The 16811-nt window shown below is 41.1% G+C and overlaps 1 protein-coding gene across 1 annotated transcript in view; it reads left to right on the forward strand.

Moving 5' to 3' along the window:
* Positions 1–16811, forward strand: part of NIT2 (nitrilase family member 2) — a 502164-nt gene that overhangs the window by 373554 nt on the left and 111799 nt on the right. The window contains exon 7 of the mRNA XM_086934539.1: positions 14940–15018. Within this exon, the coding sequence (XP_086790665.1) occupies positions 14940–15018 (79 nt within the window). The remainder of the gene's footprint in view (positions 1–14939; positions 15019–16811) is intronic.

The raw sequence follows: 16811 nt of genomic DNA on the forward strand, positions 1-16811 counted from the left end.
ACAATATCGGGGAATTGTCGGTAATACCTGTCATTGTGCCTGGATTTAGCTGCAGAGGACTCACTCGTTTATAGCAACATTCTTATTTCGCATTCCAAGCCAGAGACATCAGCCTAATTATTTATCGCTCAGAAAAAATATCAACAGTAACATTTAGTTACATATTAGTCCATATCGGGGTTCTTATATTATGTCATCTAAATTTTATGACAAAAAATTACCTGGTATATGGATGTTAATATAGTGTTCTTTGTTTGTCATCTGTCGGTTGGGTTGTCTAAAACGATAGGAATAATATGGAAAAAACGATAATAAACCTCTGCACTACTATTGCAGATGACAATGTTATCTCTATCTTAGTGTAACTAGATTATCGCCGATTTCAGAACGTACCTTCAAGCGAGTATAGCTTTACGTAATGCGGGGGTTCTCTTCTGGCATCTGCTTGTCTTCGCATCCAAAGGTTTTAAGCAAAGGTCTCTATGAAACGGACGTTTTTATATAACTGCAATCCTGCGCATATTGGCTAATGTTTGTCAGCTGTACTGTTGTTGACTGGCGCGTATAAGTGACGTATATTCGTGCAATAGAGTTAGCTGTCAAAAGCGCTTCCTAATTGGTCAGAATATGGAAAACGAAAAACGGACCAAGCCTGTATTGCTTGGTCGTATTTAATACTCCTATGGAGATAGACAACAGACTTGACGATTTTATTGATGATTCCTCAACATATAGACGCACTTATTCAGATGTGGAACCTCCCGTGTCAATAACATTCAAATAGTTTTAGATACCATATAGATGGAGTTATGTTAAAAAACTATCCAATGGTTTTAGACGCCGTATATATGGAGTAATGGTAAAAAACTATCAGAGTTCTTTAAATATAGCAACGCTCATGTCGATAATGTTTGATTGACTATGGTCATGATATATATGACATTTCAGCGGACGAATCTGTATTATATCAAAACTGACTATAAAAGTCAAACAGACAATAATAGATATTCAATCTGAGGGATTAATATGCCTTAATATTTCATCGTTAATATATCAGTTAGGAGCCATAGATATAACCATCATGTGGTGGATTTCTTTCAAGAAATATCAGAGTTCTACCATGATTGATGACATATCAACGAAGAAACTTTAGGAAGGCCATTATATGATGGCTTGTTCCCAAGGGATTTCAGAATTCAATCCAGATCTTACTGTATCAAGCATAAATATCCAATATACTTTTCGTCGAATTTTGTCTACACAGATACTAGATTTCATCACAATTTTTTCCAACACTGTCCACCGTATTTCTTCTGGCTTGTGATCACATTCCACATAGTGGGCTACTAACGGGGCATTCATTTTTCTTGTGCGAATCGCTGATTTATGCTCAGTGACTCTTGTGTAAACTGAGCGAGAAGATTCCCCAACGTAGCCTTAATTGCATGGACAGATTAGCAAGTATACAATATTTTTGGTCTTGCAGTTTGTCATACAAGTCAGGGAAATAGTGATACCAATAAATTGAAGATCTCTAGTCTCAATTGCTTGAGGACAGATTTTACAAATTCCACACTTATGGTCACCTGTTACCGGGGCCCCGGTAATAATATTTCTTTGAATTCTGTCCTTCATTACTGGCATTCGTGATCTGACTACTAAGTCTTTTAAGTTTTTATTCTTCTTATATGCAAAGAGGGGTTTTGGAATCATTTCATTACTGGTTTTGTTAACATTCAACACATGCCAGTTTGAGTACAGAATTTGACGGATCTGATTGTTCAGCAGGGAATGTCTAGTTACAAACACCAAACTAGCATCTCGCTTAGTTTTAGTGTTTGTAAGGAGATGTTGTCGGTCATAATATCTTGCTCTTTTATATGACTCGCTTATTAATCGATGTGGGTAGCCACGTTCTTTGAATTTCTCTTTCATTACAGCAGCTTTCTCATCATAGTCAATTAGTCTTGTACAATTTCTCCTTAATCTAAGGAATTGGCTAAATGGTATACTATCCTTTTGTGATGTTGGATGGAAGCTGTTGTAATGGAGGAGTGTGTTCCGGGCAGTGGGTTTAACGAAAAGGTCCATGACAAGCTGTCCCTCATGATGTTTTATCTTGAGGACCAGAAATTCTATTTCTGAATTGCTTATTTTTTCAGAAAATTTTAAGTTGGGATCACAGGCATTGAGCCAAGATATGAATTCTTGTAATGCGTCTTCATTATCGTCCCAAATAAAAATATCATCGATATATCTTGACCAGTAAAATATCAATTCAAAAAATGGTGCCACTTCGTTAAAAATATGTTTCTCTTCGAAATATGCCACATAAATATTTGCAATTGTAGGGGCGCAAGAAACGCCCATACTTACTCCTTTTATCTGCTTGTACAGGTTCCCTCTGAATTCAAAAACATTATTTTCCAAGACGATATTGAGGCAGTCCAAAATGAAAAGCATGTTACAATCGATGTTAAAGGATTCTATGAACCATTTGGTGGCTTCGATGGCACCTACATAGAGGATGTTGGAATAGAGGCTTTCAACGTCAAATGTCACCATCCATTGTCTGTGAGCATTGAACGCTGTGCCTTCTAATTGGGTGATAATGTGTCTGGTATCTTGAATGTATCCTAATATTTTCCCAATATGTGGACGTAAGATTGAATCCAAGTATTTGGAGATGGGCTCGGTGACGCTGCCAATAGTAGTGACAATTGGGCGGAACGGCGGATCGTGTTCGTTCTTGTGTACTTTTGGGATGCCATATATGCTGGCCATTTTGGGGTTGTCAACATTCATGTACTCATATTCTTTATGGCAAATATCGCCATTATTTAGTGCCTTTAGCGTTAGTTTAGAAATTTTAGTCTTGGTCTTAGCTGTGGGATCCCTCAGAATTTTAGTATAGAAGGTGGTATCATTAAGCATTTGCTCCATTTTTTCAATATATTTGTTTGTGTCTAGAATGGCAATTCCACCCCCCTTATCACAACTTTTTACAGTTATTTGGGTAGAGTCTTTTAGGTCAAGTATAGCTTTGTGTTCCTGTATGTTTCAACAGTTCTTTTAAATTTCTAGTTCTTTCATATGCAAACCTTGGATTCAGAGTAAAGATGCCGTGGAAATCATCTTCTAAAGCTAGTAACGGCCAATGTTTTAGGATGGTTCTTTTTATGTTGTGGCTTCTTGTAGAGTATTTAGAGATGAACACTGATCTCCGCTCCTCCCTTGTGCTTGCTGTCGTTAATAGTTGTTGTCTGTTCATTATTTTTATTCTATCCACTGCGTGTTTCAACGTGGTTTCTGGATATCCTCGATCTTTAAATTTTTTGATGGTGTTTTCTTTTTGTTGTTCGTACATTTCCTGAGAGGAGGCAATTCGTTTTACTCGTATTAACGGAGAAAATGGAAGATGATTTTTCAACGAGGGTTGATGAAAGCTCTGATGATGTAGTACATTGTTTCTGTCAGTAGGTTTTTGGAATACGGTGGTGTGTAATTTATCAAGATCCTTAATGACCAACACGTCCATAAATGGCAATTGATTTTCATTGATATTGTATGTAAATTGAATGCGTTCGTTAATGTTGTTGAGATCCTTAATGGCTGACAGTAGTTGATTGGTGGATCCATTCCAAAGAATGAAGATGTCGTCGGTATATCGTTTGCACAGTATGAGATGATCTTGCCATATTTGATTGGACAGTATATGCTGTGTTTCAAAATGATGCATGAAAATGTTGGCATATGCCGGTGCCGCACAATGTCCCATGGAAGTCCCTGTACATTGGGCAAAAAATTCATCTTCCCACTGGAAGTAACTGTGGAATAACGTGAAGTGCATTAATTCCATGATTAATACTTTGAGGTTCTCCTCCTTTTCACAGTTAAGTAGAATGTTCTCCAGTGCGACCAACCCCAAATCATGAGGGATTGAAGTGTACAATGCTTTCACATCAATGCTGGTTAAAATCATGTTCGATGTGAATGATGTCTTGTGGTCTTCCAGTATGTTTAAAAAATGGGTGGTATCTTTTATGTAATTTTTTGTACAAGCGGTTGCAGATGTTTATCAATAAACTTTCCAACAGGTTCATGAATTGAATTGACTGTAGAAACGATCAGACGAAATGGGGGGGCTGTGGGGTGTTTATGCATTTTCGGAATCATGTAGATATAGGGTATGGATGGATTTTGTTTGATGAGATATTCATTTTCCTTATTGCCAATGGTTCCTGTGTCGATTGCTTTGTTGATGATCATTGTAAGAATTTTCGTGCATTCCTTCGTGGGGTCTCCCGTCAATTTCATATATGTGTTGACGTCGTTGATATGTTCACTGACATTTTTGTTGTAAAAATCGGTATCCATGATTATGAGGGCGCCTCCCTTATCAGCCTGTCGTATCGTAATGTCATTATTTTCTGCCAGAGTTTGGATGGCCTGCCTCTCCTTTTGTGTAAAGTTGGTCTTTTTGGTTCTGGGAGCTTTAAAGATCTTGACGATGTCCTGGTTCACAACTTTTTCAAAGGCGTCAAGCCTCCTGGTGTTTTGTGATACACTCTCTGTGGAGTGACCTCTTCCTGCTTCTGGTTCCCCCCCTCCTGGTTCTTTTTGGCGTCCCTGGCCTCTCTCTAAAAAAGAAGTTGAAGCGGTTGAGGTGGTAGAAGTTTGTTGTCGACTGTTGTCTGATGTTTCAGTTTCATCCCGAGATCTTTGGGCATTTCTTGAAATCGTAGGGTCTCTCCCATTTGATTGCGAATCTTCTGATGCTGTTTCATCTGATGATTTGTATTGTGGTTTTTGTTGATGCCCAATTGTCTGCCCAATTATAAGCTTCTCCTGTTCGGTAATCAGTAGTATCCCTCTTGAACTTTCCAATTTTACGGTCATTTATCTCTTTAGTGTAAATATCCAATTGTGCATTGGTATCCTTCAATACTTGGTCCCATTCTTCCTTGGATAGCATAGAGTTCAATTCATCCTTTAATTGTGCTGTTTCTTTATTCAAATCCTCAATTAGTTTGGCTAATTCTTCAATTATTAATAATATGAGGTCGAGGGAACATTTATTGAGTATTGCAAACCATTTTTCTGTGAATCGTGCGTTGTTTTTGCACAAGGTAGATTTTAATGATATCCGTAAGCCACGTGGAATCCGCTGTGCTTTATGATATTTAATTAGGGTACTCACGTGGAGCCGTTGATTGACAATGCGTTTAGACATATATATGAGTTGCTTAATATTTGCTTGGGTTGAACCTGTACTTGTACTTGGACTTTCTTCATCTTGTATGAGTGAATAGATTCGCTTGGAGTCTTCCTCTGTAAACGCCAGAGTTTCAGCTCTTTGGTCAGTAGAATGTAGCATATCTTCAAATTGCATGGTCAGTTGGGTGCTCTGACCTCTGTAGAACAGTTGAGTAAATGATGTATCCAAAAGCGGCTAGTAGGGTACGCACACCAGTGTTAAGTATGGTCAAAAGTCTATATAGGTGGGTGGTGCATGTGGAGTAACGCCCCCTGTACTTGGGGTTGAACAATACTATGGATCGCACTGTTTCCCTCGAGATCAGTGTCTCTCCAGAGCACTCGATAAAGTGATATTCATCAATTCATTCGTGAAAGGTAATCAAGGTTCTCTTGATAAACAAAAAGAATTAAATCAATTACACAAGAGAACCTTGATTACCTTGACTGAAATCCGGGTAAATCGAAAAAGTGACGCCATCATGTGTCAATGTCTGCTTGTGATTTGCCGCACGGAGAGCTACATCACGTTCCCTGTAGTTTAATAACCTGGCGATAATGGGCGTGGGGGGTTGCCTGGTGTCAGCCGCGGACCAAGTGATCTGTGTGCCCTTTCTACTATAAACAAACAGAAATGGTAACATGGATAAAGGGCGCACAGCTATGAGTATGGCTAGTAGTAAAGTTCAAACTTATTCCAAACGATTGCTACTAGGCTGGAAAGGAAGGTTACCCAACTTCCTTAATTATCCTGGACTAGTCCAAGATGTAAAACTGAATCTGTGTTCCTGCCGAGCAATCTAATAACAAATTATTATATTCAAAGACATCAGATGTGATATTTATCAAAATTTAAATAACAAGTGTAAGATCAAGAGTCCAGATTCTCATCCAATAAGCATTTAGACACCCGGATCTTGAAGTACGTTGATCCGTATTATAATTCCAAATTTCAAAGTTCAATCCAAATTGTCAAGTCCTTTGTTCAATCAAACCGTATTTTAATCCAGATTTCAAAGTTCATTCCAGATTCTCAAAGTCAAATTCCAAACTTCACAAGTATCAAAAGAACATTCACTGCAGCCAACACGTGTTTCGTTGGGCATTTATCTCTATAAATAGATACTAGAATATACCAACAATGATAATTTTCCAATTGTTTGTGAAAGGGTTGAATTATTGCTAATAAAATCACCACCTAGGTGAGAGAAAAAACATAGTACCCTTATTTAAGTGACAAGTTATAACTTTAAATGCTTTATGTGGATCCCGGTGTCAAAGTAAAAGAAAGCAGCAAAACATTCTGACATGTCGCCAAATTCAAATAGCAAAAGTGTTTTACCTAGATCACAATAAGATATCCATCAGTATCAAATTCCTTCCAATGGGCGTTTATCAAAAAGTCAACAGTATCTGGAATGACACAGGGAGGCTCTTAGCTTTGTCACCACAAAATATCCTGTTGAATTATTCTTACACCAAATAACTATCATAGATTATATAAAGTCTCTGAATCTCATCAGGTGAAGCCAAATATATCGTCATTGGTGGCACACATATAATACTATTTATATAGAACACAAGAATCGTGAAAATATATATAACACTCTTTCATATCTGTGAAAAAAAGTGTATACAAGCACTTTTTAATGTCGTTAGTGTATTATAATAGTAAAAGGTGGTACCTCTCCACTTCTTCACTTCCACGTTTATATATCATGCATCAGCGATGAATATGTTTCTCAATGGATCTATCATAAGAAATCACAAAATCAAACTCCTACTTGCTATAATATGATAAAGCAAGTACCATTTAGTTAGCACTGAATTCCCCTTACCTATATCTCGGTGCATAAGCGCCAAACGCTCCGCTCCCGTAATGTCAATTTCGTTCGGTTTATTCTATTACCGGGTCTATAAAAGAAGAACCACTAGTTAAAAGGTCTTCCAAAAAGAATATCTATGTATTTATTTTCGGAAACGAGAGATTTCTCTTACCTATATCCCTGTTCAGACTTTCGGTGTATATCTCCTCCAAATATCGGCTGTCGGCGTGCACCATGGCCGCCATCTTACTTAAGTACCAGACCGTGAGGTAATTCAACTGCATGTAAGGCGACGGGTTATTTCACCGCCATCTTAAAGTGGCTAATGAATCCATAAGAGATGGTCCCGATCTAACTTCAAATAGTAATTATTGTAGTCAAATACGATCGTATCAATAATAACAATTTATAAGCGGGATATTTCTCATTATGGCTTTATGTTATTAATAGCAGAAATCATCGTAATAATGAAAGTATTCAGGATTAGTAAGTATATAATCCTAAATAAAAAACGGAACTGTATAGGTACCGACAATTACTCAAATATTTCCAAGAAGAATGAACGCGTGTGAACATATTCAGCTCACATGTGTTCATATATTTCTCCGCCATCTTGAAGCGGTTAGTAAAACGAACGCGTGTAAGCATATTCAACTCTCTTTAATGTTCCCATATATTACTCCGCCCTCTTGGACTGATTGGAAATACATAATTTGTCCAGATTAGTTTATTCATTAAGTGGTGACGATGCGTCGAGCGTCCCGTGTCATTCATATTATAGTTAATAAAATGATGTAATGAGAAAAGAGTCGTGACATTTGCATTTGAAATACCCAAGTATCATCTTACAAGTCATCTATCCAGTATTTAACAGTATACTTATAATAATAAACAAGCCAAATCACATACAGTTAAACTCAATAGTTACATTTAATTCTGAAACATAACTAATCTCCAAGGAAATACTGTAGTTCAGTATCCATATTAAGCCCATCTTCCACAGCCCGAAGTACCATAATCCATTGTGCCTCTCTCCGTCTTAATTTCAATACTCTGTCTCCTCCACGTCTATCTAAAACCACTTGTTCAATACCATGGTAAAAGAATTAGTGGTTCTCAGAATCATTTCTGTTTTGAATTGAGTGTGAAGCTATGGGGTACCTTGTATCCCCATTCTTGAGTGCCCGATAGTGTTCCACCATCCGGTCTTTAAGTCTCCTACCTGTACTCCCAACATAAATCTTTCCACACAGGCAAGCAATAACATAAATCACAAAAGTGGTTTCGCAATTAATAAAGGAATCTATGTGGTAGGTGCCTGTATCATTGTAATCAAATTTTAAAACCTTTCGCTTTGCCCACCAAGAGGAACTACAATTACCACAATGATAGAAACCTTTAGGGCGAGCACGTAACCAGTCACTATGACCCAAATGTGAAATCGGTTTTGGGTAGCTCGGGCTTACAATATTAGCAATGGACATTCCCTTCCTAAAGGTAATACTTGGTCTCTCTGTTAGGTAAGGTTTCAAATCTTTATCAGAATAAAGCATATGCCAATATTTCTTCATGATACTGAAGATTTTATTACTACCAACACCAAGATTTGTGATCATTCTAATAGTCTGGTTGTTATCCTTGGTGTCACTTTTGTCTTTAGGTCTCAGTGTCACATCTCGCTTCAGTTTCTGTATTCTGTTAACAGCCTTGTTAACAGTAGTGTTTGTATAGCCTCTATTTTTAAACCTCATCTTCATATCCTTGACATTTGCATCAAAATCAATATCTTTAGAACAGTTTCTTCTTGCACTGATCATTTCCCCATAGGGGATAGAATTGATTTGGCTCTTGGGGTGGCAACTGTCCGCTCGTAAGAGTGCATTGCAACTAGTTTCTTTACGAAACATGCGACTATATAACTTATTTTCCTCCACAAATAATTCAATGTCTAGAAAAGTCAATTTTGCTTTGTCATAATATGTAGTAAATGACATATTAAGATTATTGGTATTGAGAAAATTAAAAAATGACTCCAATTCCTCTGTAGTGCCTCTCCAAAATAACAGGCAGTCGTCAATGAATCTTCCCCAATAATATATCTGATCTATCCATTGGCTGCCCCTGGGGCCCCAAATCCACTCCGCCTCCAATCTCCCCATAAAGAGGTTCGCGAAGGACGGAGCAAATTTGGAACCCATCGCAGTCCCTGTCTTTTGTTTATACCAGGTAGATTCAAAGAGAAAGTAATTGTTTTCCAGAACCATTCTTGTCATTTCCAATAACATAGATGTATGGTCCAAAGTTTCTACTATAAACTGTGTGGAGAGTGCTTCTTTCCCAATAGTGGACAACAGTAAGTTTTCTATGTAGTCCTCTATCCTACCAGTATTGGTCGATTCTGGCACGCCTACGCCGCGGATGGAGGTCCCTCTATTATTGTGCGATCCAGCCTCCAAGTCCTGATCGTCTTGCGCAGGCCTGTTCCCCTATTTCGCCGTGTCAAAGTTCCGTTTCGGTTGCCTGGTATCAGGCTTCCCTATGTCTGTCTCAATGTGCCGACCCAGGCAGGCGCCGCAGGCAAACTGTCGCAGTCGGTCAAACTTCTTATTCCAGCTGCAGTGACGGACACCAGTGTGTGGGGGGTTCAACGTTAGGCTGGCGCTCCACCCCGTATGCTGTCCGCGTGTCCGCCTGCGTCAGCACTCCCGTCCAAGTTCCTGGCGCAATGTATTATTGGCTGCGCAGTGTTTCTCAGTACTGCCACACAGGCGCTCCCGCCTTTCTCAGTCAGCATCGCACTCTGCAATGTTCAAGCTTCGGTAGCTAGTGCGACCCCAGCAACCCAGCACCGCCAGCGCACACTCTTCAATTAGCGTCACCACCTTCAATAGGAGTTGTCAGGGCACCTCGTCAGGGCACCTCTATCCCCTGTGAAGGTCCTTCCAGTCCAGGCAGCACCTGTATCCTGGAAGAAAGGGCGAGGGCAGGGAGATGGACGTCACCTTCTTGATTGTTTAAGTGCGCTCTCTAGGTCCACACAGGGCAGGGGCAGGAGGGGCCCGAGCTCCTATGGTTGCCTTGACTCACTGTCTTAGCATAGCGCTCCCCAGCAGCCTCTTCTATTGTCCAGGAGCACCATGTGCAATGTTTCCCAAAGACAGTGCTTCCCTCGGGTGGGCCATCTCCTCGCGGTCGCGCCCTTATCTGAACCGCTGGCAATGCCCCCTTCACGATCTGCTGTCACCGTCCTGCGGGAGGGGGGGCCGCAACACTCTGCCTGTGACCCGTCCCGCTCTTGCCTGCGTCCCTCCGGTCTCCGCTGTGTCCGTGCGAGTGTGGCAGCACTCACACCCTCTGTCAGGATCACAGCGAGGACCCAGTTCAGCTGCCCACAATCCCTCGCTCCAACGGGGACGTTTCCCTACTCAAGGTCAACAAACGGAGCCTCGGAGCCTCATTCCTGCGCACCTCTGTAGTCCGTATTGCTTCCCCTGTGATTGGCTCTCCGCAGCACCTGTCCGCCTCCACCAGCCCGTCAGCACACCGACGCAGCTCCTCTCCTGTTCCTTGCCAGTCGCACGGCCCAGCAGCCGCGTGTGAAGCCGTGCCCTCTCCCGTGTTCGGCAGCCGCTTCCCAGTTCGCGCTGCTCCAGCTCTCCGCACGGCTCAGGTTTCCAGCAGCAATCACTTTGATACTGGCATCGAGTGTTGTAGGGGGCTAGGTCTCTACAATCCGCTCATTCTCGCCGAAATAGACGATCATTTGCTAAGGATAATTACAGGATAATTAGTCCAGGACGCAGGAGCCTCACAACAGTGCGGCCATTCTGCTTACGCGCCTTCTAGCACCCCCCTCCTGCATCTTCTTCAGCAATGATGGGTTGGTGACAGGTCGGTGATAAGTCTGACAAGTCACTGACAATCTAACTGGCTGAGCCTACCTTAGTTATACTATTCTCAGTGTATGTACCACCCCCCAATGTTTCAATATTCGTGTATTCCCAAGTGGAGATTGGACAGAAGTCATTACACCATACAATTTTCTTAGGTCCATTGTTCTATGTTCCCTCCCCTTACTTTGTTTCCCGTGCTTTATTTTTTCCACCCGCATTTCACATTGGGTTTACAACATTGTATGCGAAATTTAGTATTCTGCTTCCTCTCTTCGGGTCAAGAGGTGGAAGTCCAATGAGCATCTTCTGGTCACTGTACTCTTGGCAGTCTTTCAATGTCATTTCGTGAAGTTTACAACGTCCAATACGCCTGCCTCCCCCACAACAAAATGGCATTTTCAGTCACCCTCCAGGCCCAAGTACGAACTAATAATAAAGTCAAAGAAAAAATATGTTGGAATACAAATATAAATGAATGCACTGTATACCACTTATTCCTACTCTAATTCCCTTAATTTATTTTAGCTATTGCATTAGCAGTTTAGTAAGATAAGCGAGTTTTAGTTTCAGCGTAGCATGTGCATTAACATGTGAGATTCAAAGCGGCCAGCTTAAAATACTACTGCGCAGCTGCAAAGATTTCCCACCAAAGCAAAAGACGTCGTACTACATAGATGCAGTAGATTCATGCGCAGAAGTTTTCCCGCGTTTTTAAGTCACTCGGGTTACTTGTTTGTAAAGCATATTGGAAAGCTTCCCCTAGATGAAATAACTGTAGTGTGGTGCACTTATTAGTATTCACAAAACATTGGTTATGTTATTACATGTTATTTGAGAGGATTGAATTCAAGCAAGTTTCTTTACGTACGAAACCTTGCTCCATCACAGGGGAGTAACTCCTTTACTCCAAGGGAGATTCTTCGGTCATCCAACGAAGTGTAGATAGTTGAAGTTCTGGAATTCTGTTGCAGAGTTTCGTCCAGGTAAATCTAAGTCCTGTATTCAGGGGTTCCTTCTTTATACCCACCAACGGGATGGGACAACTCTGGGGAACCACCTATGGGAGGGTCAGGACAGAGGGGTGGTTACACCCATGTCCTATGTCCAGTTTTGCGCTGGGGCTGGTAGCCCCTGCAACCGGTTTCACCTGGACTATGCACAGGGACACCAAATGAGCCCCCAGTACAGACATCAAAGCACTCTTGGAGTGCACCCACCCATCCCCAATACACTAAAGCCTGTCTGGGAGGTGGTTATACCTCCCTGTGACAGGAAACCTATTTCCCAGCCTCCTCTGCCGGAGTTTCGTCTAGCAGCAGGAGGGCAGACACATGTCTGTGGCTGGCAGCATCCATTTTGTGATGCCAGGGTTCTGTTAAGCTGGTACCGGTCGTACCGGTGTTGTCACATTTCTCCCTCTAGGAGGTTGGAATCATACCAACCCCACCAGGTCTGGCGGGGAGGTATGATTCCAAGGTGTTTGACACCAAACACAACATGTTTCCTTGCAGAAGATAGCATTTACTGTGAGGTTATAATGCACCTAAGAGTATATGGTTGGCTGTATCACAGAACAACCCCGGAGAATAGATTCCGAAGGCTGCAGAGGGGCCCTGGTCATGCATGGGCATCCTCTCACACAAAACCCAGCACCCTGTCTTCAGGATTGATAAGGCACGCCATAGGGGTGACTGATAGGTTTATATGTACAGTGATATATGGTAGATATAGAGAACATATATCTAAGTAAGGGGTGCATACACCACCGTACACAGGCTGCTGTAGCAGACCTGTGGTGTCATTTTGAGTGGTCTCTTAGGGGTAGTGTAATACATGCTGCAGCCCCTGAGCGGCCTCTGGGGTACCTATGCTCTGGGTACATAGGATACCATATACTAGGGATTTATAAGGGTACCCGAGAATTAAATCTGTGGTGTACCTAAAGTACATGCAATCATTTGAGAGAGGAAGCAGCTAGGCTGGGGCCCTGGATTCCAGGGTCCCAGCCAGACTAAAGTCGAATAACAGTGAAGCATCAGCAAAAAGTGGGGATAACTATAAGAAGCAGATCCTACTCTCCTACATCGGCATCTACTACTGTCCCGGCAGACCTTCCTTCGGCACTAATCCCGAAGTCACTGGCACCGCATCTGGCACCTCCAACTCTGGTTCCAAGAATGAGGCCTAGAAGAGAGGCACAGAGGTTGATGGAAGAGGAGGAGTACCAGGAACAACATGAAAAGGCTGTGGTAGGGGAGATTGTGGACCCTGATCAGGAGTTCGAAGGTCTGCAGGAAGCTAGTGGCGTGGATGCATCTCCTGAATGGGAGCTCTCGTCTCCAAGAGGTCTTCCAACTCAGGAAGTGACTTCTTATCACTCTGTGGTCAGGAAGGTATCAGATCTGCTGGAGTTAACTTTTCCCACAGCAGAGTCTAATATTTTGACAGTGGTGGTCCATTCCCCTTCTTTTGTCTCAGAGACTTTGCTCCCTTTCAACGGGGCTTTGACTGAGCCCATCCTTGATGTGTGGTAGAAGCCGATGACTCCTCCTGCAGTGTCCAGGTCTGTGGCAAAGAGGTATAAGGTTGCTCCAGGGGATCCTGCTTTCCTGTCCACTCATCCATCTTCGTAAAGTTTGGTAGTCCAGGCTTCGTGCTCCTTGAAGCAGTTAGCAGGGTCATTCCCTTCTACTCCGGCAGACAGAGAGTCCAAACGCATGGAGCAATCAGCAGAGTTTTCTTCAGGCAGTATGGCTCTCAAGTTATCTAATGCTACTTGCCTTTAGGATCAAATTTAAATTATGTTGCTTTCTATAGAAGGCTCTCCATCAGGAACATCCACCGTATCTGGTCAGCTTGCTGTCTATCTCCAGTAGACAATGGGGCTTCATTCATGGAAACCCTGAAATTCAAACCATTTGTAGCCCTAAAACAATCCTTTACTACTGATTTAACTAATCTTTGGAACTCCATTCCTCCTCACCTAACAATGCAACAGAACCTCTGTCCTTCAGGAGATGGCTGAAAACTAAGTTCTCCCTTTTCACCTAATCAAATTCTGTATTTATTTATTCCAATATTCGATGTATTTCACTGTTTCCGTAAAATCTGTATAACCATTCTTTGTTCTGTGTAAAGTTTACTAACACTTTACAGGTGCAGCAGCGCGATTGAAAAAAGTTGACTTTTTTGGGGGGCGGGGCTTAGACATTTATGTGCCTGATCTCGACAGTAGTGGCCCGTTTTACATAGATAAATGCAATTATGTACCACTGAGAACAGGCTACAGAAGCATGGGTGAAAGTTTACAAAGGAAATTAGGAAGGCTTTTGAAAGGCATTAACATGAGGTTATAGAGGTGCCCGGAAAACCCAAAAGAGAAATTCCATCATGTTTTGACATACTTTACAGAGAATACAAAGTATGTACAAAGTACACATTTAACATTTACATGTTTAACCTCAATAGACATCTGCGTGACATTTCCCACAACGGGCTGCCATTTTCCCAGCTTCTCCTCTACAGGTGCATGGTCACCCCTAATTTCTTGTAGGATATTAAATTCCGCAAAATAATCTTTAATTTTTCATGAATTGGGTCAGAGAAAAGTCAGTTTTGCTGGCTGATATCATTGTCCTATGCCCTTGATATGTCACTTCTCTAGCAATCAATTGATTTAACTGTCTTATTTTGTCTACCTAATAGTTTACAGCTATCCTCTGTATGTACTTGAGCTATCATTTTAGGATTAAAATTACTCACTTATTTTGTGACAAGGCAACATAGATCTAAAGGCATCTCTAATTATACTCCAAATAAAACATGGCACATCACACTGTTAAATTAATATTTCAGACTTATTAAATATAAAGCTTTGCTGGTCTCCTACAAGGAGTTTAGGTATTTAAAAGTATCCTTGTGCTGTGAAATGTGTTGCTGATTTCTTCTGCTTTACTGTGTTTAGGTTGCCAGCTTCTGGTATATCCAGGTGCCTTTAATATGACAACAGGACCTGCGCATTGGGAGTTGCTGCAAAGGAGCAGGTACATGGAAAATAGTTCTTGCTACAAATGTATAGCTTTGGTGCAAGAGTAAATTCATCATCCACTCATACTCATCCATTGCAAAAAGTCTCCAGAAAGATCTAGGAATGTTGGCCATACCTTTAGATGCATGTCTGCACTGTGCTGTCCTGCACCTACAAATTCAAAACCACCTCATGCTTCTAGCTCCATTCCCTTGAGTACTTCAATGCAGATATTTGGCTCCAAGAAGGCTCAGCCAATGAGTAATATTGCCAAGCTTTTTCTGAGTTGTTAAGGAAGAATATGGGCAGTAACAGTAGCTGAAACATAGTGTAACTGATTTATACTCTTTTGAAAAGATCTTCACTACTCTTAGAGAAGCAAAAGGAAAACGTCAAAATCGACCGTCTGGGGCTAGGCACCAAACTCTAGGCTTGGATAGTTATGTTTTACCCTTTTCCTTTTTAAACAGAACCACTTGTGCAATCAAGGGTATCATTTTGATTTGAATCAAAGATGGAGTTCCCGGGACTCATTTCACTCATACTGTGTTCTTAGCAACAGATGGTGATTTGAACAGTGTCATTAGTGCTGACGGTAGCACTGCTATAGTTGATCATACAATTGATGCTGGATGAAGACTGCTGTTTATGACACCTCTAAGCTAATGTTCTGTATGATCTTTGGGTGGTTCTTAACCCCAGCACTGCTAGGCCCACCATGGTAAGCTTTTTTTTGGCTATTTGGGGTAGTTCACGCTTAGGCCCCTATAACCTTTTGACCACATAAGGTATCCACGTTAAATATGTGTCCTTTTCTTCCAACATCATGGAGATTTGATTCCCCTGGAGGTGACCTACAATTTAGCCAAAATACAGCAAACTTTTTTGTGGGGGGCTGGTGGGAAAAAAGTGCTGCAGATGAAAGTGTCTGTTTTTTCCCCTGAATGGTATCAACAAAGGGGTTGTGATGCTGAAATCACCATCTTCCCAGCTTTCAGGGACTGACAGACGTTTGTCAGAAAACCAACATTTTTTCACAGTTTTGGCATTTTACTGGGACATAGCCTATTTTTGCTATTATTTGTGCTTTCAACCTCCTTCCAGTTAATGGTAGAAATGGGTAGGAAAGCAATAATAAATCCTGGAGAGATATACATCTAAAAACAAAGTAGACAAAATTCTAAATTCAGCAAGGAGTCATTTGTGTAGATCCTTTAAGGTTTTTTTATAGAAACTAACAGTTGAAAATTGAAAAGGAGTTGTAAAAAACCAGCCATTTGTGCCAGCGTTTTCACCTGTAACTTCTTCTAAGTATGACATATTTTTTAAAGCAATATACCGTTACATATACTGGACCCTTCTGGTTGTCGGGATATATAGGACTTGTAGGTTCACCAAGAACCAGACGAACCCAGAGCCAATAACTGAGCAGCGTTTTGCAATTTTTTTTATTGTATAATGGGTGTATAGCAATTTGTTTGGGAAAATATAAACAGTGAAAAATCTGTATGAAAGACACCTATGTATTTCAGAATTGGGAACAAAATATAGAGTTTAGAAACAGTAGCTATTTGCACATCTCTGAAAATGTGGGTACCCATACTAGCATGTGAATTATAGGGCATTTTTCATAGTGACTTCTTTTTTACACATTGTCTTACATTTGGAAGGCAGAAATGCATCGAAAGTCAAAAAATAATAACAGTTGCTCTAATAGTCTGTGTTCCCCTAAGTCTCCCGATAAAAATGATACCTCACTTGTGTGTGTAGGCCTAGTGCCTGCAACAGGAAACGGCCCAAAACGCAACG

Source organism: Lissotriton vulgaris, chromosome 8, assembly GCF_964263255.1.
Source record: "Lissotriton vulgaris chromosome 8, aLisVul1.2, whole genome shotgun sequence".
Lineage (NCBI taxonomy): Eukaryota > Metazoa > Chordata > Amphibia > Caudata > Salamandridae > Lissotriton > Lissotriton vulgaris.